Source organism: Notechis scutatus, chromosome 4 (assembly GCF_049901735.1).
Source record: "Notechis scutatus isolate UNSWTSFEM ecotype Mainland chromosome 4, rNotScu1.2, whole genome shotgun sequence".
Classification (NCBI taxonomy): Eukaryota; Metazoa; Chordata; class Lepidosauria; order Squamata; family Elapidae; genus Notechis; species Notechis scutatus.
Window position 1 is genome coordinate 84,384,032 of NC_142012.1, and position 26,092 is coordinate 84,410,123.

General features: G+C 39.2%; 1 protein-coding gene across 3 annotated transcripts in view; it reads right to left on the reverse strand.

Annotated features, from left to right (window-relative positions):
• Positions 1 to 1,277: 1,277 nt before the first annotated feature.
• The window catches only part of PAX2 (paired box 2), a 233,228-nt gene continuing 208,413 nt past the window's right edge, over positions 1,278 to 26,092 (reverse strand). For 2 of the 3 annotated variants that reach the window (XM_087963985.1, XM_087963984.1), the window contains 3 exons: positions 14,830 to 14,931; positions 6,317 to 6,403; positions 1,278 to 3,400 (listed from right to left, as the gene is read on the reverse strand). In XM_087963985.1, coding sequence (XP_087820111.1) covers positions 3,324 to 3,400; positions 6,317 to 6,403; positions 14,830 to 14,931 — 266 coding nt within the window. In that variant the 3' untranslated portion in view covers positions 1,278 to 3,323. The remainder of the gene's footprint in view (positions 3,401 to 6,316; positions 6,404 to 14,829; positions 14,932 to 26,092) is intronic. The other variant, XM_087963982.1, reaches the window with a different exon arrangement.

The window sequence follows — 26,092 nt, forward strand, 5'->3', positions numbered from 1 at the left end:
TTCTACCAATGTTATTTTTTAAAAAAATATGAATATCAGATCATATTATTCCAGTTACTCTTTCCCTAATGATTTCCTGGATCAGAAGTTTTCAAAAATTGAGATTATACTTTTATTTTGGCATAATCAAGATGAGGGAATACACAAATGATGTTCAGGGATATGTTGGAACCTAATAAGTTTTTAGACTGGCCCAAATAGCCATTCCCAATTATTTGGGAATTCATATTTAATCTATTGTATGGGCAATTTTAAATATTCCAATAACCAGATTATTAACTATTTATGTTAATGAAAATTGGTTTTTGTTGCCCTTAATCTTAAAATTAATTTGGAATAAGATAGCTAAAGGTGTCATTGAAATGATTTTTGATTGTAAAGAAGATATAAAAGAATAAGTGCATTTTCAGATCTTTTAATTTGGGGCTATCAATAAACATTATTTTATTAATTTAAAAAAAAAAACACAGCCAATAATGTAGATGATTTTTGTGATCCAATAATATCAACACATTTCAATGGTATTATGGAGAACAACAGAAAGAGTTTCTGGCTTATGGCAATGGTCATGTTTGATAATCTCACAGAAAGGTTCTATAAAGCAAAATACAACCATTTCTTATATCCACCCAACATTAACAATTTGTTGATTTGCAAAGCCTCCTGCTTTAAGTTTTCTTGAAAGTGGATCCAGTGCCTCTTTATGAAGTCAAGATGTACCAAATGGGAGCAAGTATATTTAGTTCTCTATGAACACTTGCTCCTCTCTTATCTCAAAAGCTCCTAATGAGAAGATCTTGCTTCTCTTCAGATGGTTTAACATTAGATATACACAAGAAACATATGAGCATCTTGTGCTCCCTACAACCATTTATGTAAATTGTATCTCCTTTCTCCTCCAGATCTCACAGAACATCTCTACTTGTGGAAAAAGGAAGTAATAATTCTTCTCTCTCTTTGCTCAGGAGGAGGGAGAAAAAACCTTTTTGAATATTGTGGGAGATAGTGCTCAAGAGTGCAGGGAAGAAGGACATTGACAAAGATTACCTCTGCCCCCTTTCCTGTATAGATTAGGACATTCTAGACCGGATTATATTGAGAGACTTCACTAACTTGCTGAAGGAAATGCTAGATTTTAATAAGTCTGAAATCCACCATGATCATGCATAATGTTCCGTGTTTTATATGATTTACAACATTCTTACATTATGACATGAAATTTGCATAAATGGTATTTTAATAACGGAATATTGTTATGGCAAGAAGAGATAAGATAGTTACGATGAAAAGGTCCACTTCATTTGCATGCCGTTCGCTTAAGCGAAAATTACACGGGAATTAGAACACATAAGAAGAGGCTTTGGAAATGAAACCTTTTGCTATAGAAGGCATCCTATGCTGTCACTTTTGTGGATATGAATGAATTTCTTCATGATTCTCACTCTGGTAAAAGAGGAGTAGGTTGTTCTTCTCTGAGGACAAGACCCTACTAAAGGTATTCAAGTTTTCACAAATCTGAGTTTTAAAATTTCTTTTATTATGTATCTTATAACTTTTTATTTCAATAAAAGGGAAGGAACCCAAGAAAGCAGAGCAGAAGGCCATGATATTAGCATTTGAGATGCAATGGGCCCAAGCAAAGCCCCCAACAGATTTGGGCAACCACAAGGAAACAGAAAACATGGTCAATTGGGGAGGGGGGAAAGGAATCTTCAAATTATTTCACACAGAATAGCAGGCTTGAGCAATTGGCGAGAGAGAGAACTATGGCAGAGCAAAAAAAAAACAAAAAACCAGATAGGTAAAAAAAATCAAGATAGATGATAGGCTTTGTGTGTGATTTTTATATAACAATAGATATATTGTCTGTGGCATTATGTGGCAAGTTTAAAATGAGTTTGAAATTTTAGATTTGGCATGAATTGGCAATGGCACGATTGCTTATCTGCCCATTCTCAAATCAAGTTGTGACCAAATTGTAAACATATTGCTCGTGTGTGTCCTTTCTTTTGTTTGTGTAAATAAGAAGAGAAGGCATAACATTCTGGAAGTGAAATCTATTTTTCTGTATTTCAACATTTCTTTTACAATATGTCATTTCTCATACCTTTATTCCATCGTGATGCTTCTATATGAATGGCAGAACAGAAAGGTAGAGAACCAAAATAATAATCTCTGTTCTAAACAGAAATATTTGGATTCATTGTCAGTTGCCCAAACTGTTATATTTCCCAGCAAAAAGCAATATATTTTGGCTGGCAAGTAATCAAATGCATGTTACACATAAAGAATGGATTTTATTTTTTTTCTGAATTGTTGCCAAATTTGTATATTGTGCAGATGGCTGCCCACAAAATGTACTCGCTCTTCTCTCTGCCATACATGAATATTCCTGTGTGCATAAAAGGAAAAGAATGAAACTCAGGAAAATGTTTCTATCATTGAAGTTGGGGTGGTATTTCAGCTTACTCTATCATGACTTTACTTTTTCAGAAAATTGGGGTTTTATTTCCCCTCTCCATTTATAGACTTTGAGGACAAAGCATTAAGAGCAGTTATATTTATATATCCACTTGTATAGTTCTTCATGTTGATAGTTGGTTGACATCACTCCATCCTTCTTTCTGACTTGACTCTATATATTTTATGGGTGTGATTGCTTGTTCACCTTCAGCCTGTAAGATTTTGACAAATAGGATGGAAATGGTCAACCTTCAAATGAGAAGAAAGCAAGACCTAATTATTTCAACCAACCTATATAGGAATGAGAGGGAATGTACCACACAAGGAAAATACAGCAGATGATGCATAGTCTTTCCCCCTTCATTAGGCTGAATTGCATGTTTCCCTTATGGTTCTGGAAATTTGACTGTTGATCATTCTGAGTTCTTTTTCATAGATGATCATTTTAGGGAGGAACAATGAATTATAAGTAGCATTCTCCTCTGCTACTGACTGCCCATATCACTCTCCATTCTTCTTGCAGTTAGAGAAGACTCATGTGGAAGAAATTGAAGAATTTACCAAGGAGGAGTCTCAAATATTGCAGTGGCATTAGTAACAGAGACAGCAGAACCACTGGCCACAAACTTGGTTTGCCATTACCCAATGAAGTAGGGTAATTAGCTTGGCTAGTTTGCAAGGGACATGACATTTTCAGTCTTGTGATGTCAGTAAATTCTGCAATCTGAAAGAATACTGAGGAATAGAAAGTGGAGGGGAGGGATGTTGTTTTCTTCCAGGTGGTGCAGAATGTCCATCAGACAGGTACAATATGGAGGCCTAGGCTGTCACCCTGCAGTTTCATGTGGTTTCCATGGTAGTTAGTGGCGGTCATAGGCAGCGGCAGCAGTGGGAGGTGCGGAGCCCCGGGATGTGGCACTATAATAATAAGGGGAACCTGAAAGTTAACACAGGAGAAAAATGGACTGATTGAAAGGACATACAGTAAAATAAAATAAGAAAAAAAGAAAGGAAGAAAAGAAAGAAAGCATATTAAAAGGAACTGGAAATAGAAATCTGGAAATGAGGATTCCTTTACTAGATGTAGTAAAATAAGAAAACAACATACATGGTATATATGTACTATATCAGGCATGGGAGGTTAAATTACTTGGATTATCTAGTGCTTGTTATCAGAGTCCTATTGTCATGTCTATTGCTTGTATTTGCATTATGTTGAATACTACTATGACATGGTGACTCTCACCCAAGGTTCCTGCAGTTTCAACTCCCTCTATCACTTCTTTTCTGTTTGTAAGAATTAAGTCCAGTATGGCTGATTTCTCACTTGGTGCGAAATTAGTCTTTCAATTGATGTCAGGGTAATTGAAGTCCCACATACTGTGTTTCCTACATATATTTGTTAGTTGGTTAGCAAAAATAGTCACATATTTTTTTCTGTTTAGTTTGGTGGCCTGTAGTATACACCTATGGCCCATGTCATTCTTTTTTTTTTCTTTTATATTGACTCATATGCATTCTAGGAGGTTTTCTTCTTTGGTTTCATGCATTTCTGTAACAATATAGTGGTCCTTTACATACAGGGTAACTCCAACTCCTCTTTTATGGGGACTGGTTTTTTTTTTTGAAGAGTTTGTATCCTTCTATCAGTATGTTCTAGTCATGGGTTTCATCCCATCAAGTTTCTGTTATTCCAACTATATCATATCAACCTCCATGCATTAATAGTTCAAGTTCACCCTGATTTTCCTCCAGACTTTGTGGATTTGTATAAAGGCACGTGAGATATTTATGTCTGACTCTGGGTATGCTTCCTATCTCTCCTATTTGGTGTTCAGGTTTGTCTTCTTTTCCATTGCTCCTTACTTCATTATTAGACTTATTTTCTAGTGGTTTTTGCTTGGAATTAGGTCATGGAGATCCTAAAGATTGGTCACCCTCCCCCATCAATTTTAGTTTAAAGCCCTTCTGATAAGTTGAGCCATTCATTTCTGAAAACATTCTTCCCAATCTTTGTGAGGTACAATCCATCCCTTGCCAGAAGTCCATTCTGGAGGTAGTACAGACCATGGTCCAGGAATCCAAAGTTTTTTGGGTGACACCAACCCTTTAGCCAATGGTTGACTTCTAGAATCCTTTGCTCTCTTACCGGATGCTGTCCTTTCATTGGCAGTACAGATGAAAACAACTATTTGTGCACTGAAGTCCTTGACTTTCTTGCCTAGCTGCTTCTAATCACTCAATATTATTTTCAAGTCCTTTTTTGTGTCATTCGTCCCTACGTGTATTAGTAGGAAAGGGTAGTAATCTGTGGGTTTAATTATTTTGGTTAGGTTCTCAGCCACATCTTTGATTTTAGCTTTAGGGAACCAACATACCTCTCTGGATTGACGATCTGATCTACGGACAGCTGGTTCTGTTCCCTATCACCAACACTCACTTTTTTTTTTCCTAGGGAGGTTTGGGGTATTTTTCTATCTATCAAAGAAGCATTTGATGGTGCTACTTTTTAATGATACTTCTTCTCTATGTGTTTGCATGTTTTCTTCCAGGGACAGTCCATGAAATCGATTGCTTAGTACCAGTGGGGCTGTACAGAGTGGATTGGGTTAGGTGTGACAGGGGTTTTGTACTAGTTTGTGTTTTTTTCTATGAGTGACATGTTTCCCTCTGTCGTCTTCTTCTTCTTCTTCTTCTTCTTCTTCTTCTTCTTCTTCTTCTTCTTCTTCTTCTTCTTCTTCTTCTTCTTCTTCTTCTTCTTCTTCTTCTTCTTCTTCTTCTTCTTCTTCTTCTTCTTCTTCTTCTTCTTCTTCTTCTTCTTCTATTCTTTTCGCAGTTGTTTGATCATTGTTATGTTCAATTAGGACATACTTTTCTTGCAAGGTTTGGAGTTTCTCATTTTGTTGGTTGGGTTTCAGAGTGGTTAGAGTTTCCTCTAGACCCTTTACTTTTTCTTGTAGCAGCTTGATTAGTTTACATTTGGTACAGAAGAATTTAGAATAGACTCTTGTCTGAAATAGTTGTGGGGGGAGGGCAAATAGCATGGGTTTTGTTATTTGTTAGCTAACATAGTTACCTTGCATTTTAATTTGATGTATTTTCTCTCTTTTAAAATGATATTCAGATTTATTAGCTTTCAACATTCCTAAACTGATAAAGAAGCTGGAGACTAGCTCCAGATAAGAAGTTTGTTAGTACAACCTGATATTTGGTTTATCTCTTTTGTGATCTCTAAACAACCTGTTTCCTTACAATTACACCCCTTCTGATGTCAGACCACATTTTAATGAACATGTGTGATATTATGGGATACAAATATGTAACACGTCTGACTAAATGTAACTGATTTCCTATGCAAAGGGGAAGTTACTTTTATTCTGTCCAATCAAGTCTTGCATTTTCTTTGTTGTGTTAACTATAAAAAGGAAGGAAACATGGGGATCGAGGTTCTCTCTCCCTTTTATATAGAGAGACCCCATTTTATCAGGGTACCCTAATAAACAGCTTTTAAATGATCTTCCGACTCGGTTGCTTATTGGAGCTAGATTTGGCTTTCAGTAGAGAAGATAGCTCCAGCATACCCTGTTTTAATTCAAAATTAGAGGAAACAGCAACCACCCTCTCACCACCACCATCCAAAAAAAATTGTGGGCAAAATGTAAATGTAAACTCTTTGCTTAGATAAAACGTCTTGATGAAAAGGGGAATACTGGATTCAATGACAGGACTAGCCCAGTTCATTTTCAGTTTTTTTGGTTCCCAGTAAGATATAAATAAATAGGAAAAAGAAAGCAAAGAAACAAGTAAGTCAACAGAAAGGGATGGAAAACGGTAGAGAGTAGGGAATACTCACTTAGTAATGCAGGATTGCTGAACCTCCAGGCCTCATTGTAGGTTGTGTACTGAGGGTGGCTATAAGGATTGCCTGAGAATTCACTCCCTTGAAAAACACAGAAGGGTGTTATTCATACCATAATTCAGACAGAGAGGAAAGAGAACAAAATTGCATTAGTAATTGACAAGAGAAGAAGAAAGTCATTTCACTGGCTACAATCTGCTGGGCATTTTGTAATGCAATTCTACGAGTCACAAGAAACACTGCAGGAAACAGAAAGGTCTTAAGAATGAATTGGCAAAGGAGACAAAATGGGAAACTTGGAAAAATGAAGTTTAGTCTAATACAATAATGTAATAAAGAGTTTTCAGGTGCAATTTCCTTTGGAATTTGTGTTAAGAATCCTCTATGAAAGATCACAGCATATCCAGGGACAAATTGCAGCCAGCAGAGTGGGCAGTTGTAAAAGCTTTCTCATTTTGAGGTGGTTGAATCTAAGCAGAACTTTCAGTAAGAAAGCAACAGGCTCTTTCCTGATAAAAGTCAGTTGGAAGATTCTTTACAAGGCCCATTTATGTAAAAGGAGGCTTAAATGCTTCCTTTATTTTTCTATATTGTCACTCAATTTGTTTCTACATTTATTCTGAAGTGCAGGTTAAGTAAAGAACTTCTCACTCACTCTTCCTCTCTCTCCAGACCAGTCAAGGGAAGGCAGAAGCACCATATGTGCACAATGTTTATTGACAAGGAGTTAAAGAAAACGAGCTGCAGGATAATGAGCTTTTGAGCTCAATTGCGACCGAGAGGAACCAGTTATCTCCTTTTGTGATCACTAATGAAACATGTAATTTTCTCATCAATGCGAGATTCTGTTTAACTGCTGTCTTTGGAGAAGGCTAGGGCTGCGACCTGTTCATGGGGCAGTCCTAGAGCTTTTCTGTTGAAGCTCAAAATGCTCCAGAAAAAATGCTCCAGAGGAAGAAATTTGGAAAGGCCAGTTTCCAGTAGGATAATTGAAAAAGCAAATGCTCCCTGAACATTGCAGGCCTGCTCACTTAGTCACCAATCTCATTAGCAATAATGCAAAAACAGGTTTTATACAAGAATTCCAGTATCTATAAACCAAGAAACGTTGGAACCGTAGGTCTGGAAGGGAAGGAATTTTGGAAGTCTTCTAGTTCAGCCTCCTGCTCAAGGAGACCATATATCAATATCCCCTCCTCCAACCTTTTGGGCACCAGGGACTGGTTCCATGTAGGGCGCTTTTTCTGTGGAGGGGGGCTGGTTCCACATGCTTTCTAGACCCTGCATGTGGATGGGGCTTCATTTGCTTGCTGACATAGTTCCTGGTGGGTCACGGACTGGTGCTGGTCTGTGGCACAGGGGTTGAGGACTCCTGCCTTATACCAACCCAATAAAATGTCAAGTTTGTTTTAAAAACCTCCAACAATGGAGCAGGGGTGGGATTCTCCAGGTTTAACAACCGGTTCGGTGATTGTGCACTTCTCTCCCCCCCCCTGTATCTCTCTCCCCCCTCTCCCCCTTTCTGTATCTGTCTATGTGTCTACCCCTATCTCCCCCTCTCTCATCTCTATCTCTCTCCCCCCTCTCTCTGTATCTCTCTCTCTGTCTCTCTCCCACTTTGTATCTTTCTCTGTATGTCTCTCTCTCTCCTCCTCTCCCTATCTTCCCCTCCCCCGTGTATCACTCTGTTTGTATGTGTCTGTCTGTCTGTCTCTCTCTGTGTGTATCACTCAGGTGTATATATCTCTTTATCTCTATCTCCCTTCCTCCCCCTCTCTCTGTGTATAACTCTATGTGCGCCTATGTCTCTCTCTCCCCCTCCCTCTCCTGTCTCTCTATCTCTCCTTTTATTTCTTCTTTCTGGAAATCCAGGCTGGCTGAGGAACAATTGCCAGCCATGGCAGAGGCTTCCCTTTGGGCAACCCTCCTCCTCGTCCACCCACCTTCTCTCACTGTGGTGGGGCTGGGAGGGTGCACACATGTGAGGAAATCCTCCTCAAGTGAGCACCAAAGTGCAGCAAAGGCACACACAGGGTGGGCGGCTGCTTGCTTGAGGTCTTAACAAGATGCGGCTTCTGAGTGGTTAGCCTGCCTCCCCAGCCGTCAGTGGAAGCAAGTCCATGCCTAAGGCGAATCTCCCAGTGGCAGTAGAGAGTGGTGAGTCCAACTGGCCTAAGTTTCTCCCTGGATGGTCTGGCCACCAACTGTGGCCTTAACTAACCAGGTCCTGGTTGGTTCCCCAGCCCATGTACACCTCCTCTTCCACTACTGGTAGCAACTCCACCAATGAAGACCATGCTTGATGCGGACCCAGAGAAATTAGCGTTTTTCCTTAACCAGGTGTGGGCTCACTTGGACCGCTATGCTCCAGCCTACTCATCAGAGGTTATGATGGTGAATGCCATGACTGCCAACCTCGAGGGGGAAGCTACAGAGTGGGTGACAAAACTCCACAATGTAGACACACCAGAGCTAGGAAACATCAATGTCTTCCTGCAGGAGTTGAGAACCAGATTCGACAATGAGTCCCAAGCCCTGCAAGCTGAGGCAGAGATTTGGGACCTGAGGCAGAGGGGACAACTGGTGAAAGAATATGTTTGGGAGTTCCATAGGGTCACTGGCAAGCTGAGGCCAAAGTGGCTACTGGTTTATACTTCAAGGAAGGTTTAGACCAAGAGCTGCTCCAAGTCTGTATTTATGAAGAGTACCCAAAAAAATCCATTAATGGTACTGATTGGCTATAGCACTGGACCTCAAGCTAAAACAGTGCAAGAAGCATGGCATGGCTGAGCAGAAACTGAAGCAGAGTCAGGAGAAGTACCAGTTTGGATGACGACCTGTCGCAACTCTGGCCAACACCTTCCCCGCCGCTCTAGCCAGAGGGAGATGCTTCAGGTGTGGCCAGCAGGGTCCTTGAGCAGCCAAATTCCTAACACCCACTCCCCAGCCACTTGAGGAAATGTGAAACAGGTGCTATCCAAAGCCATAGAGATGCAAAAAGAACAAGCAGACAAAAGGCAATCCCTTCAGAGATCATTTCACATAAGAGAGAGAGTTTACCTTTATACCAAATACCTGAAACTGAAATTGCCTTGCAAAAAACCTGAACCCTAAGGTTATAGGACCTTTCCAAACTGTAAGAAGCATTAGCCCAGTCACAGTAGAACTGAAACTCCCATATCTACTAGAGAAAGTGCATCCAGTCTTTCACAGCAGCTTATTGAAGCCGGTAATAAGATCAGCGCTGAGGTCAGTAGCTCAGGAAGCCCTTGGTCCTATCATAGTGGAAGAGGAAACTCACTATGAAATACAAAGGATCCTACACTCGAGACTATATAAGGGAAAGCTGCACCCCCTGTCAGAAGCTATCTGGGTGAAGGGCAGGGATATTAGAGCAGAGAAGTTAGTCAGGAAATTCCATGAAAAATATCCCCAGATGCTAAAGCAACCACCTGGTGATAGAAGGGGTGTAATTGGAAATTAACCTATCTATATTTGATATTTTCCAGGAATTCCTCACTCACTAGAAGAGATTCAACTGTCAACTTCGAATCAAACCTGGCAGAAGCCATTTTTCTATTTCTCAGTTGCCACATACAGTGGGGAGGGGGAAGGCAGATGAAATGCATTGCTAGACAAAACAAAGAACTTTCTTGTGGGGACCAATGTCATCTCTATAGGTGGTAGACAAAGATGGGGAGGAGTGCCTGGAGAGTCCGCCAATTAACCTAGTTGGCCAACGTGACTTGGGACTTTTGGAGAGGGAGTTATTTCCTAGTTTAATTATTAGAAGAACATTATTGTCATTGTACAACGAAACTGTGGATGCACCCCAGCAACTGTTCGCAATACAATAAAACCAAAGCATTTAAAAATGAAGATAAGAAAAATAGAGTACCCACGTCTCCATTTGCAATTTGAGAATACAATATCTACGAATATACACAAAATATACATCCAACACTGACTGTAACACTTAGCCCAGTATAATACACAAGAGATGGATTGTACTGTAATATGTTATTATACATCTGAATGGGGTATTGAGATTTCACATCTTTTCACATCTTAATAAGGTAGTGACTTCGTGTTTATTTGCGGTTCGGATGGTCCAGGGAAAGAAACTATTTGTTAGTCTAGTGGTGTGGGATTTTATTGACCTAAAACGCTGTCCAGACGGCAGCAGGTCAAAAAGATAATTGCCAGGGTATGATGGGCTTGATTCTGCTTTGGCAGCGGGACCTGGCTAAGTCTTCCAGGGAGGGCAGAGGGCAACCAATGATCTTTTGAGTGGTGTTTATCACCCTCTGTACAGTTTTCCTGTCCTCAACTGTGGATCCTGCATACCACACACCCAGACAATATGTCAGAGTGCTCTCCACAGAGGCTTTATAGAAAGCCAGCAACAGCTTCTTATCCAGATTGTTTTTCCTGAGAACCCGCAGGAAGTGCAGCTGCTGCTGAGCCTTCTTCACTATGGCCTTGGTATTAGGGGACCAGGAGATATCAGCTGAAATATGGATGCCAAGGAATTTGATCGTAGGGACAGTTTCCACTCATTCTCCGTTGATGATGAGTGGGGCGTGGTCCTGTCCATGTTTACTGAAGTCCATAATCAGTTCTTTGGTTTTATGGACAATCAGTGACAGATTGTTCTGTGAACACCAGAGAGACAGGTTCTGTACTTCTGCCCTATATGCCGTCTCATCCTCTCCGGAGATGAGAACAATCACGGTCGTGTCATCTGCAAACTTTATGAAGGTGTTTGTTGCGTGGCTTGGTGAGCAGTCAAAGGTGTACAAGGCATATAGCAGGGGGCTCAAGACACAACCCTGGGGGGAACCAGTACTGAGTGTAATAGTGGAAGAAAGGTGAGAGACAAGTCTAACAGACTGTGGTCTGTTTGTCAAAAAGTTCTTAATCCAGGAGCATGTGGGGGTGGGGACCTGCAGATTATACAGTTTGGTTACTAGTATATCTGGGATGATAGTGTTAAATGCAGAGCTGTAGTCCACAAAGAACATCTTCACATAGCTCTGTTTGTTCTCCAGATGACTCAGTGCTCTATGAAGTGTGATGGCCACAGCATCCTCTGTAGATCGGTTTGCTCTATAAGCAAACTGATGTTGATCAAAGGAGGGCGGGAGGCAGTCTCTGATGTGCTGTGAAACTAGTCGCTCAAAAACCTTCATAATGGAGCTTGTTAACGCTATGGGCCTATAGTCATTGAGAGTGTTTATATTTGTTTTTTGGGGAACGGGGATGATGGTTGCAGCCTTCAGGCATTGTGGGATGATGGCATGTGTCAAAGATAGATTGAACAGCTCTGTAAGTATTTCTGCCAACTGGTCAGCACATGCTTTAACTACTGCACCCGGAATGCCATTAGGCCCAGCAGCTTTCCTGGGATTTACTGCTCTCAGTGTTTTTCTCACCTCATGCACCTGAAGAGAAAGAGGTGCAGCGTCGTGGTCCTCGTGAGGCAGTATGTCCAGGTTCTTGGTGGTCTCAAAGCATGCGCAAAAGCTGTTTAGCTCCTCTGCCAGAGTGCTACTGCTCTTGCTGTTTGTTGGGCCCTGGCCTTTATAGTTGGTCAGGGCCTGTATCCCCCTCCACATCTGCTGTGGGTCACTGTCAATAAAGTGGTCCTCAACCTCCCTCCTATACATCTCTACATCTAATAGTTTGACTTCTAGGTTTTGTTCTCTTCCTAAGGGAGTGTAGACTGGTAGTAAAAGCAGGGTGAGATGGTCTGATTGTCCTAAGTGGGGAAGAGGTTTTGTTCTACAAGCATGCTTAATATTTGAATACACAAGATCAAGTGTGTTTTTATACTGAAACTGTGGGAAACATTTAGAGTTGGTTTTGCATTTGATTGTGCTGATATGATTTATCCAATAAAGAAATTATTTGAGGAAGATCTTAGCCTCAGAGTTCTGATTTGCTTGGGTTCATTAGTCGGAGCTTTGACACCTAAGCCATCTTCTAATAATCATCATTTTTTTGTTTCTTGATGCTCACAAATCCTCTGCTTGATTATCTTTTCCAGGATTTTCCCAGATATTGATGTTAAACTGATTGGGTTATAATTTCCTGGATCCATTTTTCCCTTTTTGTAGATTGGAACTACATAAGCTCTTTTCTAGTCTTCTAGTATTTCCCCAGCACTACAAGAGCTTTGAAAGATTACATTCAAAATTGCATCTGTCAGCTCCTTCAAAACTCTGGGATGTAAGTCATCTGTTCCAGGTGATTTCTACTCATCCAGTGTGAATAGGTATTCTGTTATTAATTCCTTGCCTATTTTGACTTGTACACCTATTCCATCTCCCTCAGTGCTGCTTTTGATAAGTTGGCCTGTTTCTTCATTTTGCATCCAAACAGTTGCAGTTCTGCTTTCTCCCTGCTGCCTGTCACCTTCTTTCCATCTGCTCCCATTAGTGGACCTATTGCTTCTTAGATGTTCTTCTAGTTCTTTACATCTTGAATGAACTTTTTTATTATCATTTTTTACATTGGTTGCTAATTTTAGCATTCTGGCCCTTAGCCTTCCCAGCTTCCTCCTTGAAGATTTGTTGGTATTCTGTTTTAGTTATATGTCCCTCTTTCCGTTTTTTATATTTGACATTTTTTGTCTCTCAATACGTCTGAGAACTCTTCAGGCAACCATACTGGTCTCACCTGCTATCTTTTGTTAGGGGATTGCTCTGTCAGGTTTTAGTGTTTTTCAGTGAAAGAGTATTGGTAATTTTTAATAACAATACATGTAGAACTTAAGCAACAATAAGCAATAAATATTATTTCTTTTCATACAACAGACTTTCCACAAATCCCTGGAAAGAAGGTCTGAACTTCTTTAGACAATTCTCATCACTTTATTTATTCTCTCTCTTTTCCAAATTATAAATTTATATTTATTCAGATTCAACCTTGTGGCTTGAAGCTCTCATGGACATTTTATTCAAATACACAGTGATATGCCAGCTATCTATCAACCATTGATAGCTATCAAGCAATCATTACTCCACTAACTTTTGATGACCCCTAGGTTATTCAACTATAGTTATGCTGCTATGACCTCCATATGTCAGAAGCTATCAGTGTCCATGTCTATGTCGAAAGATGAAATGGTTGATGTAGCATTGCTGTGTAACTCTTGCCCCCTTTGTACTTGTGTTGATATTCCATTTTAATGTCGTTTACATAAAATATAGATAGGACAAATATAGATAGGATTAAGAAAATCCCAAATAAATAGTACAGTAAAATAACTAGAAAACTGACTTTAAGACCAACTAAATTAGAAAATATAATCCCCAAACAATATCCATAAATATATTTGTTCATGATCAAACAACGAACAAATAATGAAGTCGTAGCTTCTTTGGATGGCTATTTCCAATCTTGCATACCACCCTTTCTAAAAAATCTTGCCATGGTACACATTTCATGGCAGAGGGCTTGAAGAAAGTGTTCTGTAGTGATTGGCAAGTTCATAACAAGGGATCACTCTTTGTGTATTGGTAGGGGGAAGAGATAGTGTTGAGATATTTCAGATTCAGTGAATTTAGGATTTCAGTTATTTAAACCGAGTGGTTTATATACCCCATCTCCATTATCTGTGCTACTCTTATACATCATACCAATTGCCACTGGAATCTTTAATTATCACATCCAGTGGGATGGTATTAAAATATTGGAAATAAAAGTCCTTACAACATACTCTATATTAAGGAATGAAGGTAGTATGCTACTCCTTATTCTATCTTTGCCAAGTATCATGTAGAGATGGTCCATGGTATTGAAAACAACGAATGGTGGATCCATCAGAAAGAAGGAATGTTGTAACTTAGCCATCCACTCAGCAGCTTTTCTAGAAAGGGGTATAAATGCACGACAGTAGCAAAATGACTCTTCCCACGCAACATTCCATGCTACTGTTATTGGAGATAAGTGAACATGAGAGTCCGCTATAGTGGTTAAGGCACCAGGCCAGAATGCAGGAGACCATGGTTTCTAGTTCTGCCCTACCCATGAAATCTGGCTGAGTGGCACCAGTCTCTTTCAGCCCAACTCACCTCACCCTATTGTTGTGGTGAAAATAGGAGGATGTGTTGGATATGTTCACCACCTTGAGTTATTTGTAAAAATAATAAAGGCAGGATACAAATAAATAAAACATCTAATCTCAATTTTTCTTGCTTCAGGCTGAGATATGTAATTGCATGTGATTAATGTTGTGGTAGGAGAACAAGGCAGTCCTGGGAGGTCATCTCACTCTATTGATAGATTTATACTTCCATATACTGCTTGGCTGTAAACAAAATTGATTTCCTTAATACAGTGGAAATCAGAACTGAAAATAAATAGCATTAGGCAACAACAACAACAACACCCAACCCTCTAGAATTGGAGTTGATCAAATTTACTGAAATGCCCTTCCAAGTAAGGCATTTAAAACAACAACAACATTCAATTATCTGAATATGGGAAGCAAGGAACCTTACCAGGCACCATTCCTGCAAGAGTTGAGGTTGGATAACTGCCTTGTCCAGTTGGTGGAACATGTGGTGGGTAGCCAGGCAAGGTTGTGCTGGCCATGTCACGACCTAAGAAGAAAAAAGGAGGGAGAACTGATTTCAGTGTGGTAGCTGGAGATGATGAGTATGAAGCAGGGAAACCCTACTTTGTTACCTCTATCCCAAAACTGGTAATTCTCATCCTTAGTTCTCAATCTATGACATATTTTGGTTCCTCCAGATACTAAAAGGATACTTTTACTTTTGTCCATTTTTGCAAATTTAATAAAAGGTGATAAATTTTAAAATATTTGGAGCATCAAAAGTTCAATAGACTACAAATGCTACCTTTATATGGAAATATAATTTGGTACATAATATCTTATTTGGTGACAATTTGGTACATAATATCTTATTTGGTGACAATTCCTAATTATTCAGTGTTTTGGGCAAAGCTTTTTTTAAAAAAGTCTTGACACCCTTTTATAATGAATTGTAAACTTTGTTTACTATCTACTTTTTTCTTATACTACCTATACTACCTTATTCAGCATAAGAAATTGTTTATTTTATTGATAATATATAGATTACTCCAAAGCATTTGAAACAAAATATATATTTTGTTAGTACTTAAAGAGACATATTTTATTTGCCTTTAATTGCCTTTAGTCAATCATTTGACAAAAAATGAGACTGTGAGCTCATCTCAAAAGAGTACATGGCCGCAGAAGCACCCTCCTAATTCAGTGAAACCCATGGAAGGTCTCCCCTATTCCCACAGCATCCTCAGCCCATGAGTTTGGGTGTTTTCCATGCAAATTGATTCTGTGACAGATCCACTCCCTCTCAGAAGACCGTTGTTTATACACAACCATCAATAACCAGTGGTTTTGGTTTGTAGGGTAAACTTAATTCACTGGACCTTGGTCATTTTCAGAAGTTCATAGCTGGAGCTTCAAGAAATGGCAATACCCCTGAAGATTCTTCTTAAGTTTTTCAATATGATGAATTGTTGTGGTTAGCTGGCAGCAGGTGCAGACGGTGGAGGAGAGCAAGGACTCGGAGGAGGGGCCAGGACCATCAGGGAGTAGACTGCTGCCTTCAGAGATGGTGGGGGCTGGCAGCAGTGACAAGAAGGTTTCAGAAGAATCTGTGCTCAGTGCACGTGAGCGCAGGATGTTTCGTAGGAGGGAACAGCTGAAGCTGCATAGATGACTCAGGAATAAGGAGGCAATATAATGGCCCCTTCCTCTAGGGAATATAAGCCTGGTTGCAAATGGTTTTTGCCTTTGCAGAAGGCAAAAAGCTTTCGAAGGGTTAAGTGTGATCATAACAGACTTTGATTATTTGAAGGTTTTTCTAATTGGATTACTTGGCTGCAAGCCATCTGGTAACTACAAAGAGGTATTTGTAGAATAAAGCCGTGAACATTTCAGTTTTTGAGTTTATCTTTGTTTTTGTTCTCCACGAATTCAGCTGGGTCAGAACATGAATTATCTAAATCTGTAGAAATCTTTAATGCAATAAATTAGTTTATTTTAATGTGGAGCAAAGGCCTTCTGAAGATGAGAGGCTTTTCCATGCCTGCTTTGCACTTTTTCATGTCCCAGCCATTGAAAAATGGGAAATGGTGAGTTCTTTACAATAGGAAGTAGGAAGCTTGATCAAACTGAGTCTTGCAGTTCCAAACCCCCTCTTTTTGAGAACCAAATGATGGGCCAAACTCTGTATATGATGGGGATTAAATAATATTCAGGTATAACTAATCATATTAAGAGTACCACAGAATTCTCTTGCTTTGACTTCTGGTTGATGTTGCGGTGTGAATGGCTGGAAAATAGCAGGCTTTTCGAGCCTTGCCAAATCCAGCCAGTAACCACTGTTGGGAGACCCTTTGTGGTCATAGTTGCCTTGGAGGGGGTGAAAGAAGGAGAGAGATGCTTCATTAACCATGAGGAAAACCACAATTTCCTTGTTAGGTCCGAAGCAAGCTCTCCCCAAACGACAGCAGGAATGACGACCATTTTCTGGCTGTCACGAAGCTGGGACAACTGGGACCACAAGAATTGTTCTGGAGTGGTATATGGACAGAGCATTCAAACTGGATGAGATAATTACCAACTTTTACCCTAAGGATTGGAAGTAACAACAGGAATATTAAAAGATAACTCCTAAGCTTAAAATAGTGGTGGATTGACACACAGAGAAAAAGAAAACTGAGAACAAAGAGGTGAAAGAAGCCCAAGTCAAGCTAATAAAATATAGAAAGCTTGGAAAAAGCCCAAATAATTTGAAATATGATTTTTGGGAGAATTTATTTGGTTTATCTGTATTTTTACACCCCCTGGATTTAATTGGAAACTCAGCTGTTTTTGACAGACTATTTAATATTGGATTTGGGTTAAGAGAGCCATCTACTGGAGGAAGAGAAGTACTACAGCACAATAGCTGCAGCATTTTAGAGAAAGTTACTTCAACACACACAAAGCCTAATACACAAAATAGAAGCAACAACATCTGGAGGACGGCTTGACCTTGACTCTACTGTTGACGTCTGGGATATTAGTTCAAATAACCAAAGTTAACTAAATTTGGCTATTGGATTATGGATTTGGAAGATGGGAGGATTCTAGTGGTTTAATTTGGACTTGGACTATTGGATTTAATTTGGACTTGGGTTTTTAATGCTATTCAACAGAACACCGTACAAGACAAAAGAAGAAAAGTATTAGAAGTACAGAGAAAAGAAGGACAGATTAAATAAGACTTTAAAGTTTGGACAATTGGGAGATATAAAATTGGGAAATATAAATTGTAAATTGTAAAATAAGGGTTTTTACAAAATGGACTTCCAAGAGACAACTGTGTTATATGGAGAAATATTGATCATGTTAAAAGATATGTGTGAATTTTGGAAAGGAAATAAGGAAACAAGGGGATTATTTAAAGATATAAAAATGAATGTAGATGTCAACTCATAAAACATTTCTATGCCTGTTTATAGTTGCCAACAGAAAAGGGGAGGAAGGAGTTTGAAAGAGCAGTGCATTCCAATAATATTTTTCAGAGATTGTAACTAGGCGACTGAAGTTTCTGCCACACAAATCTCTAATTGGAGAACATGATTGATGACTCTTGTCTATGGACATGTTTTGTTGGAGAATATGAATTATGATACACCCAGAGGGGTGGGGGAAAACCAGGGTCAAGGGTGATAGTGAATTATGTATCTCAGAGTCGGCTACATCCAGGTCATGCCGACATGTTAACTCTCAATAATCCTTTGAAGTTTTGGAAGTTTGGCTTGAGACTCATGAATTAATTGGCGTAAGTGCCGGAATCCTGACAGTAGAAGCTACCCAACAACTGTGGGGAAAGAAGAACATGATACTCAATAAATAAGTGAGAAATTAGAAAAGGCAGTGGAAAGGAAAAGCAAAAAGAGATGCAAGAAGTTAAAAATAAAGAGAAAGGATTAATAAGTAGAAGTTTATAACATAATAGAGAGAAAAGGAAAAAATCTCAAGAAAATCAAAATGTTTTGATGATGGGAGTTCAAATACAACAGAAGAAAGAGATAAAAGGTACTCAGAAGGGGAAGATTGGTAGGTACAAAAAAAAAACCACACACAAGAAATATAAGATTCCAAGAGAGAGAGAGATAAAAGGTTGATTTAAAAATCAATAAACAATGGAATTTCAAAAAGATCAAGAGATGATGGATAATGAGAAAACATTTCAATAAAATGGGAAAATATATACAGGGAAAATAGTAGTATGTATACTAATAGAAAATATATTTTAATAATATAATCTCAATAAGTCAAGACAATAGATGGGAATTTAGGATTAGGTAATTAAACTGTATTATTAGTATTAATAGTGTGTTAAAGTATATTATGAAATTTAAAATAATGAAGAACTAGGAACTGTGTGGGTTTTTGAGATACACTCTCGGGATTGATTAAATATTGTCAATATTTAGCATTATTATTAACCCTACACATTTGGAATATTGAAGTTATGGTGGAACTATAAATAATTCTTAGAAAATATTAAATAATAGTATTTAGGGACTATAAATACAAGGCACAAAGAAATATTATTTATGTTTAAATGAATTAATGGGAAAATGAGAAATGGATTATGAAAAGAGATTAGCCTTGTTGAAGTTGTGGAAGTTGGAAGATTAGAACTACATATACCTATTTGTATTATCATTGTTATTGTTGCTTAAAAAGACTTGACCCAGTTAATGCAATGTTCATAAAATATGTGTCAGGATTCCGGCAGTTACTCCAACTAAATCATGAGCCTTGAGCCACACTCCCAAAACTAAAAAAGATTTATTTGAAGTTAACATTCTATGTCCGGCATTTACCTGGGTGTAGTCAACTCTGAGATACTTAATTCACTGTCACCCTTGATCCTGCTTCCCCCTCCCCCCCGGGTGTATCATCCAACGAAAAACATCCATAGCCAAGAGTCATCACTCATGCTCTCCAATTAAATTTTTTCACGGCAGAAGCTTCAGTCATCTAATCAGTCTTTGAAGAAAATATGAATGGAATGTACTTTCGATTCCACACTGCTGTCTGCTCTTTAAAACTCCCCCCCTTCTTTCTGTTGTCAACTATAAAATGTGTATACAAAATGTTTTATGAGTTGACAATATGTATGTTTATATTGAAAATAAAAAACTTATTTGGAAAAAAAAGAATTAGCTTGCTTTTAATATATAACATGATTTTCACTATTCTCCAAACAAATTTAAACCTCAGCCAAGAAAAATGATTTCAGCGATATTCCCACTTTATAGGTTAAGCCAAAGGAATAAATCATTTAAAATCCATAAAAATTCCACCGCTAAAATCCTAGAATTAGAAAGGGTAACTGAGGCCATGAATCCCAACTTCCTGTTCAATGCAGAAATCCAGATTAGAGCTTCCCCATTCAACCTCTGCTTGAATCTATCCAACACAGAGGTAATTGGCTCAACTGTCAAATTGCCCAACTTTTAAGTTAGCTATATTTTAAGTGGTTGGCACGAGGTTATTTCTTGTAATATGTAAACTGTGATTATATGATTACAATCAAACAAACAAGTTAAACTGTATGCAGGTAGTCCTTGACGTATGACCACAATTGAGCCCAATATTTCTGTTGCTAAGAGTTAAGTGCTGTTGCTATTTGTTAAGTGAATTTTGCTCCATTTTATGACCTTCCTTGCCACAGTTGTTAAGTGAATCACAACAAAGAATATTCCTCCTGCATCAACTCAGAAAGATCAGACTGCCCCAGGAGCTGTTGATACAGTTCTACAGAGGAATTATTAAGTCATTTATTTTTCTATAACTGGTACGGTAATCAAACAGGACAGTTATACAATACAGACTTCAATGGATAATTCGGACTGCAGAAAAAACAATTGTACAGCCTACCTTCCACTGCACAGATCAGAAGGACAGCTAAGAAAATATCTACAGACCACCCCTGATCCTGGATATAAACTGTTTCAACTCCTCCCCTTAAGACACTGTTACACTGCATGCCAAAACAACAGAGACATGTTTTTTCCTCGTGCCATCACTCTGCTAAACACCCAATTCCCACAGTACTGTCTTATGACTAAGCATATTTACCCATGAGGTATGGCTGCATTACTATTATCCTTCTCATCATTTCTACTTCCTTCTCTTATTGGTATTATTATTATTACTCTTTTGTTTTACGTGTACGCTGAGCACATATGCACTTGAGACAAATTTCTTGTCTGTCTAATCACACTTGTCCAAATAAAGTATTCTATTCTATTCTATTCTGTTCTGTTCTGTTCTGTTCTGTTCTGTTCTGTTCTGTTCTGCTCTGCTCTGCTCTGCTCTGCTCTACTCTACACTTTTTCTTATACAATAAAGTGTAATGATTTTTGAGTTTGGGGAAAATTGTTTCCATGCAATGTTATTAACACTACATGGTAGTTACAGTATCTCTCTTTAAAATCAATCAAACAATTGGGGGATATATGACGGATATATGAAATAAACATGTCCAAGTTAATATTCATCCAAAAAACTTCTCAGAAAACATGCCCAGAATTGGCTTGCACAAATTGGATCTCTCCTCAGAAGCACCTGGGGAAGTGATGTTGGCTGGTGGTGGTGGTGGTAGTGGTGAGGCAATTTGGAAAATAGGGGCACAATGGCAGAAACATGAAAAGGAGGTTAACTCAGCCCACTCCCCCCTTATCTCTCCAGATCCTTTTTTTGCACTATTTCTTTTTTGAAGCACTGTTTCTTCAGCTCTACCTTCTAAAGCATAATATTTCTCAGGTGCCCTGTGTAAATGCAACAATAATCTTTGATAAAACTGATTTCTTAAAGGACTGTAGCTGAGCTACATTAGATCAGTACAATTTGGTTACCGGGATCTTATTTATTTTAATTATTTGTTTGTTTGTCAAACATGTACAAGATAACAAGTATAGGTATGAACATAAACATGAACAAAGGAAGTAAATACAGATAAATGGGGACAGTAAGTATGCTGATGCACTTATGCACACCCCCTTTAAGGACCTCTTAAGAATGGGGTGAGATCCACAGTAGACAGTTTGAGGTTGAAGCTGTGAGGGGTTGAGGCTGTAACAATGGAGTCGGGTAGGGTGTTCCAGGCATTGGCCACTCTGTGGCTGAAGTCGTATTTTCTGCAACCAAGTTTGGAGCGGTTTACCTTGAGTTTGTATCAGTTGTTTGCCCATGTATTATTGTGATTGAAACTGAAGAAGTCGTTGATGGGCAAGATGTTATAGCAGACAATTTTGTGAATTATGCTTAGATGCCCAAGGTGGCGCAGTTCCAAATTGCCCAAGCCCAAAATTTCAAGCCTTGCTGTCTAGACATCAGTGACAGGATTTCAGTCTGAATAGGGATTAAAGCCTCATGCATAGGAGCTAAAGGGCAGGCCTTCCTTTCCATGTTAGCTGGTGGTTGTGGTTGTTTAAAAGACCCCAAATCATTTGTTCCAGCAAGACTGATCTTCCTTGTCAGGTTTCAGGAAAGATCAACCTGTGCCATCTGTTTTCTTCTAGCATTCATCATATTTCACTTCCCTCAAAGACGTAAAATGGGAATGGAATAAGGAACAGAAATAAAAACTAATAATAAAGCAGGGGAAATGAATATCACAAAATGTCACAAACAAGTGTCATGATACATGCCTGTTTTGGTCAGGCAAATACTGGCGGGGGGGGGATCTATTTGCAAACTTTTGTTAGAAATGTTAATTAGTTGATCCAAATATTTCATAAATCGTTGCTTTTTCTAACTTCTCTAGAGATATTTTTACCTTTACTGTATAAATTGAGGGGGAAAGGGAATGAAAAATCAGAAAGCCCCAGAGGCTCATATTCTAGTATAGTATTCTAACTAAGAAATTGTAGGAAGCCCCCGCTCCCCAGATAAAAATATTATTTATTCTTAATATTAAAAGAGGCAGGATAGAATATATAGAAAATGCTCTTAAAGACAGAAAGCAGTCCCAGTCTTCCTTCTATAGGAAACAGCCTCCAGCAGATGCCTGAAGTTTTTAGAGATAGATATTTTGTGCCCATTAAGAAATCCAGGCCAGCCTTGTTGTTGTTAGTTGTGAAATCATGTCTGACCCATTGCAATTTCATGGACAACATTCCTCCAGGCCTTCCTGTCTTCTACCATCTTCTGGAGTCCATTTAAGCTCACGCCTACTGCTTCAGTGACTCCATCCAGCCACTTCATTCTCTGTCGTCCCCTTCTTCTATTGCCCTCAATCTTTCCCAGCAATAGGCTCTTCTCCAGTGAGTCCTTCCTTCTCATTAGGTGGTCAAAGTATTTGAATTTCATCTTCAAGATCTGGCCTTCTAAAGAGTAGCCAGGGTTGATCTCCTCTAGGACTGATTGGTTGGATGGCCTTGCAGTCCAAGGGATTTGCAGTAGTCTTCTCCAGCACCAGAGTTCAAAGGCCTCCATTCTTTGGCGCTCAGCCTTTCTTATGGTCCAATTTTCACAGCCATACATTGCAACTGGGAAAACCATAGCCTTGACTATACACACTTTTGTTGGCAGGGTGATGTCTCTGCTTTTTAGTATGCTGTCTAGATTTGCCATAGCTTTCCTCCCTAGGAGCAAACGTCTTTCAATTTCTTGGCTGCAGTCCCCATCTGCGGTGATCTTGGAGCCCAGGAAAATATAATCTGTCACTACCTCCATTTCTTCCCCATCTATTTGCCAGGAATTGAGAGGGCCAGAAGCCATGATCTTAGTTTTCTTAATGTTGAGTTTTAAGCCAACTTTTGCACTCTCCTTCTTCACCTGCATTAAGAGGTTCTTTAGTTCCTCTTCACTTTCTGCCATTAGAGTAGTATCATCTGCATATTTGAGGTTGTTGATATTTCTCCCGGCAATCTTAATTCCAATTTTTGAGTCATCTAGCCTGCCTTTCTCATGATGTGCTCTGCATATAAGTTAAATAGGCAGGGCAACAGTATACAGTCTTACCGGACTCCTTTCCCAATTTTGATCCAATTAGTGATTCCGTGTCCAGTTCTCACTGTTGCTTCTTGATCCGCATATAGGTTTCTCAAGAGACAAATAAGATGGTCTGGTACTCCCATCTCTTTAAAAACTTGCCACAATTTGTTGTGATCCACACAAAGGCTTTAGCATAGTCAATGAAGCAGAAGTAGATGTTTTTCTGGAACTCCCTAGCTTTCTCCATGACCCAGCATATAGAATAGAATAGAATAGAATAGAATAGAATAGAATAGAATAGAATAGAATAGAATAGAATTCTTTATTGGCCAAGTGTGATTGGACACACAAAGAATTTGTCTTGTTGCAAATGCTGTCAGTGTACATAAAACAAAAGATACATTCATCAAGAATTATAAGGTACAACACTTAATAATAGTCATAGGGTACAATAAACAATCAAATCATACTAGGAAACAGTCAATATAAATCGTAAGGATACAAGCAACAAAGTTACAGTCATATAGTCAGAAGTGGGAAGGGATGGGTGATAAGGAGTGATGAGAAGATTAATAGTAATAGTAGTGCAGACTGTTCAGAGTTTTGCAGTGTAAATTCAGTGCCAGAAAAATAAACACAGATGGCTGATTAACATCTTTATAAACATATTAAGTAAATTTTACAATACCAGTTGTAGATTTCTCCAACATGAAGCAAACTCAAACAGAAGCAGACATATTACAGGTTCAGAGCAGAGCTCCAGTCTTCAGCAAATCTTGGAAGCTGGTTAGTTTCTCTTTAGTTCAGCAGGCAAGGAAGGCACAGAGCAGAGAGATGCAGTTTCATTTTCAATAGACAGACTCAGAGCTTAATATAGCAGCAGAGTTGCAGAGCTTAATATAGAGCCACACCTAAGTTTCTTCTAGTTTCACTTTTCAAAACAGTCCTCATTGGCTGACTTAGTTGCTATGCCTATTCATTGGCTGACCTTATTACCATACTCTATTCCAGTTCATGAATATACTTTGACACTCTGATACCCTTCATAACTGGAATAGACATACATTCAATTACCGTTAATATTCTTTAGATACTTGTATTTGAAGACCCACATTCACAGTTTCTTCAAATACCTCAGAATTTCTTTTTTATATTGTACCTCATTATTGGGCAGTAGCTTTTTCTTGTATACCCACTTGCATCCTACAGCTTTGCTATCCTGTGGCAAAGTCATAGATGTAAACACTTCATGTTCTCCCATAGATTTTATTTCCGTGTCCATGGCTTTTTTCCACTTTACTTGTTCAATTTTAGGTAATGCCAATACTTCTTTGTCGTTCCTTGGCTCATACCATACATTATACACTTTAACTTCACTAGCAGAATACCTGTCAGGTGGAATCCCCTTGTTCCATCACTTTTACCTGCATGGCACTGATTGCTCCTGTGTGTCAGTCTTCAAGATTTTCTTCCTTTGCTTTGCATCTTTAGGCTGTCATAAGTAACAGGGGGAGGAGGGGGGACATGGTTATGGGAAGTGAGCTGGAGGTGTTACAAAACAGAACTGTATAAGTTGGGGGGGAAGGTTCTTGCTTAGGCTTCTATTCTATGCTATGCGCAGCCACAACTCTTTATCAAAATATGTCAAGGTCAATGGACAGAGGCCTCATCACTACCTGGAGATGCCCACATGATGCTATACACAACTTCTTTTCTCTAATTAATGGAATCTAAGTATTTCTTTCTTGGATTTTGAATGGAGCACCATCTGACATTGTGTATCAATCCTCTCTTGCTCCATATCTTGTTCAGCTTCTCCTCCCTGAATGCTGACACCATCACTAAGTGAATTACCATCACTAAGTGAGTTACCATCACTAAGTGGATCATCATCGCTAAGTGAATCATTCCACAAATTTGTATCAATTCTGTTCCAATTTTGCTCTGCAAAGCTTGCAGACCTTAAAAATACTACTGTTTTGCTCCCATCGCTAAACTCTTTGAGCCTGGCTTGTAGCCCACAAGCCGGAGCTTTCTAGCCTTTGGTTGCCCCTTTCTTCTAATTGATTTTGGCCTGATCCCCTTCTGAAGAAATTTTGCAAGTGATAGAAGCTGCAGAGGAGAGACGGAGACTAGGTGCCTGGCCCAAGGAGATGGATTAATGGAGAAGCTACTAGACAGAGCTGAATCCAAAGGTGAGACTGGAGGAGAAGCTGCCTAAACGCCTTTCCTTCTCCAGCCCTCTGAGAATGGCCCATGAGACAGAGTGGAGAAATGGAGGGACGTTGGAATCAGACAACTCTCAAGACTGGAACCTGTTGACCCCCTTCTGAAGCCAGTCATTGACAGGGATCCCAGAGAAATTCCAGCAACTTAAGGTGGGAAGTTATGTATCACAGCCACAACCTCTCCAGACAAGCTGGGTCCTAAAGCAGCCCACCTTTACTTTCCCTCGTCTAAAAATTTACAGTGGAACCAGCGTGGCATCAGTCAGAGGTGGCCTAAGGATCGGCCCAGCCTGGCAGACCCAAGCAGCAAGGGAGAGACAGCAGATGCAGACGACATTGGATGGTACGTTACAAACCCCAATTCCTCCCCCTCCACAACCAGCAAGGAGATTATCCCCTGCAGAGAGTATTCCTCCAGGGTGGGGATTTTATCCTGGTCAGGGGTGGGTTCAATGCCAGTGGATGCCAGCACCTGTTGCACCACTTGGTTCGGGAACACCCTGGGCCCAAAGAGAAGTA